The following is a 3274-nucleotide window of genomic DNA, read 5'->3' as shown; positions in this document are numbered from 1 at the left end:
TGTTGTTTAAGTTGTTGTTGTTGTTTAAGTTGTTGTTGTTGTTGTTGTTGTTGTTGTTGTTGTTGTTGTTGTTTAAGTTGTTGTTGTTGTTGTTGTTTAAGTTGTTGTTGTTGTTGTTGTTGTTGTTGTTGTTTAAGTTGTTGTTGTTGTTGTTGTTGCTCCGGCACGTACATATGACTGTGCGTGTCCACCGCATATCGGTTTGTGCATTTTCACCATTCTGCACGTTGTACTCATCCGGGTTCACCTATGTGCACTGCTGACTCTGCTGTCACATGCAGGCGTGGTCTGGAGGCGTTTTTCACCAACAAGCACCTCAGTACGTCATTTTGCGAGTTATGCTCCAATTCACGCATGCCGTGGTCGTCTACAGCAGCTTCCATCCACACACACACACACCCACACACACACACACACACACACACACACACATCACAGCACACACACGCATCACATCACATCACATCACATCACATCACAATACGCACAACTCACACTCCTTCCCACCGCCCAATCTCTCCACCTACAGCGCTTCGCTCGATTCGCAAGTACGGCGGCAAGCTGACGACGCAATCGCACACGTTTGCCGACCGCCACGTGCCCGTGCGGCGCTGGATTTCCCTCGCGCTGGTGGTGCAGCCTGGTGGCCTGCTCTCCACGCGCGGTGACCAGGTGCACCTGTACATTGACGGGCGCTACACGGAGACGTGCTTCATCACCGTGCCCGCCATTCGCGAACCACTTGATCGCGCCATCATCGCCGCGGGCTGCCTGCCGCCAACCAACACCAACACCAACACCAACACCAGCGCCAACACCAACAACAATGCCACCAACACGGGCACTGGCAGTGGCAGTGCGGATGCAAGGACGGGCGTGTCTGCTGGCCACGGCCCAAACAGCGGCGGCAGTGGCGGTGACGGTGACGTGATCATCATGGCACTGCGCTGTCAGATTGCGCGCGTGCAAGTGCTGGATGCCCTGACGGAGGAGCAGCTTACGGGGATCCAGGCGCTTGGGGCCGAATACATGGGCCTCTATGAACCTGTGGAGCTCCAGGCCGTCGCCACGTCCACCTCCATTGACGATATTGGCTTCACTGTGCAGACGTTTGACGAGGGCGGTACCAGCTCTGTTCGCGCCGTGCGCAGCAGCAGCATCAGCAGCGCCGCCACGGCGTCCGTCATCACCAACACGGCCAGCGGCGATCACACCAACACGGGCAGTGGTGGTGGTGGTGGTGGCAGCGGACACGACGCTCGACGTCGCCTCTCGTCCTCTGGTGGCGGCGGGCGGACATCATCGCTGTCGGGTCGACTGGACGTCATGGCTGCACGCAACGCCGTCCGCAGCCGCATTGGTCGTGCTGCACGCGGCAGCAAGGGCAGTGGAGGCGCGTCTGCCTCACTGTCGTCGCCGTCACCGCTTGGTGGTGGCATCGTGTCCACCACGTCTTCGTCATCCATGCACAGCCGATCAAGAGCTGGGGGTGGTGGTAGTCAACAACAACAGCAGCAGCAGCAGCAGCAGTTGGCTGGTGTTCCCCCTCGTGAAGTGCCGGCTGTGCACGCTCTGCTGCAAGACGAGATTACAGCAAAGGTGCAGCTGTCACTGAGTGCGTCCATGTGTCAGGGGAAGAAGCTGCTTGACCAAGTGCTGCTTGCACGCGGCGCTTCGCAGAAGGCCGCACACGTCGCAAACACGACGGGCACGCGGTGCGTGCACCACAACCTGGCCACGGTGATCCATTCGCTGGGCGGTGTGCACATCCTCACGTTCCTCCTGGCGCAGCTTGATGACACGTGCAAGCGCATTGCCGCACACCGCAGCCAGCACGCCTTCAAGAATCGCATGCAGGCGGCAGCGGCGAAGAGGAAGAAGAGGGAGGAGGAGGAGAAAGGGGACGGCGGTGAGCGGAAGAAACAGCGCGAGGAAGGGGAACATGACGAGCGGAGCGCGGAAGATCATGAAGCAAGTGAGGTGGCAACAGACAAGGAAGGAAGGGAAGGCGTGGGGGGAGGTGACGATGCGGCTCAGGGGAGTGAGGACAAGACTGGGACCAAGGATGAGAGTGATGGTGATGGCGACAACGCCCGCAGCCGGCTGAACACGCTGTCAGCGGTGCAGGCGCAGCGCTTCAAGAAGGAGGCGGCGGACGCTGCGCTGATTGCCGAGCAGAGCGTGGACGAGTTCTTCCTGCTGCTGAGCGTGCTGCTGGCGGATCCCAACAACAAGCAGCACGCCATTCAGTCGCACCTGTTTGCTGTCGTCAACTTTGTGCTGAAGCAGTCCAAGTACGCGCGCCTTGGTTCTGTTGCCCTGCAGGCCATCCAGGACATGACCAATCACGGCTCCCCCGACGCAAAGTTCACGCGTGCATTGTGCAAGCAGATTCTCTTTGACTTTGACCTGTGGCAGCGCAGCGAGTATGCCGTGCGCATGTCGCATCTGCAGGTTGTGAAAGGGTTTGCGCAGCAGCACACGGCATTCTTCCGCAGCACATACGGTGTGCAGTACATGCTGGATCACCTTCGCGAGGTGTCTCGACACAGCGTCGCCAAGCGCTCCCGCTCCGTGGGCCGCAGTGATGATGGCCGTGATGGTGGTAAAGGTGGTGGTGATGGTGGTGATAAGAGTCATGATGGTGGTGATGGTGTTGTGTCCAGCGAGGCTGAAGAGCGGGAAGAGCTGCGGTCGATCCACCGGCTGATGATGGACATTGTGTTCCTGTGCATCCGCAGCAACATCACCCGCCGCGAGTGCAGAGCAATCTACACATTCCTCCTCAGCTGCGAAGACGGTGGGGGGATGGGTGTGTATACTTGTGTATACTTGTGTGTGTGTGTGTGTATACTTGTGTGTGTGTGTGTGTGTGTGTGTGTGTGTGTGTGTGTGTGTGTGTGTGTGTGTGTGTGTGCGTGTGTGTGTTTGTGATGAAAAAATGTTCATGAACTTGTTGGTGTGTGTGCGTGTTTGCGACTCGCCTTGACTCGCCTCGCCTCATGTGTGTGTCGCCTGTGCTTGGTCTTTTGGATCAGATATTGTGCTGTGCAACTTCCTGGAGGACATTCTTCGCCTTCTACAGCAACGAACACGTGAGTTGTGTGTGTGTGTGTGTTTGCAGGAAAGACTGGGTTGTTGTGGAGAGGTGTTGTGTCGACAGTTCTGCTCCATCTCACCCGTGCCTCTTTCATCTGCGCCTGCACAGCTGGCGTTGACCCGGAACACGAGAGCGACAACAGCCGCACGGCGCGGCACATTGTGCATGCCCTTA

At 57.9% G+C, this 3274-nt stretch overlaps 1 protein-coding gene across 1 annotated transcript in view; it reads left to right on the top strand.

Annotated features, from left to right (window-relative positions):
- PTSG_07946 (uncharacterized protein) overlaps window positions 1–3274 on the top strand; it is a 17502-nt gene that overhangs the window by 5045 nt on the left and 9183 nt on the right. Inside the window, exons 13-16 of the mRNA XM_004991691.1 lie at window positions 282–319; window positions 530–2800; window positions 3039–3095; window positions 3209–3274. The exon at window positions 3209–3274 is cut by the window's right edge and continues 130 nt beyond it. Of these exons, the coding sequence (XP_004991748.1) occupies window positions 282–319; window positions 530–2800; window positions 3039–3095; window positions 3209–3274 (2432 nt within the window). The remainder of the gene's footprint in view (window positions 1–281; window positions 320–529; window positions 2801–3038; window positions 3096–3208) is intronic.

The sequence above is a fragment of the Salpingoeca rosetta genome, assembly GCF_000188695.1.
Source record: "Salpingoeca rosetta unplaced genomic scaffold supercont1.19, whole genome shotgun sequence".
NCBI classification, from domain to species: domain Eukaryota; class Choanoflagellata; order Craspedida; family Salpingoecidae; genus Salpingoeca; species Salpingoeca rosetta.
Note: the sequence above shows the minus strand (reverse complement) of the source record. Positions and strands in the feature narration are given on the sequence as shown.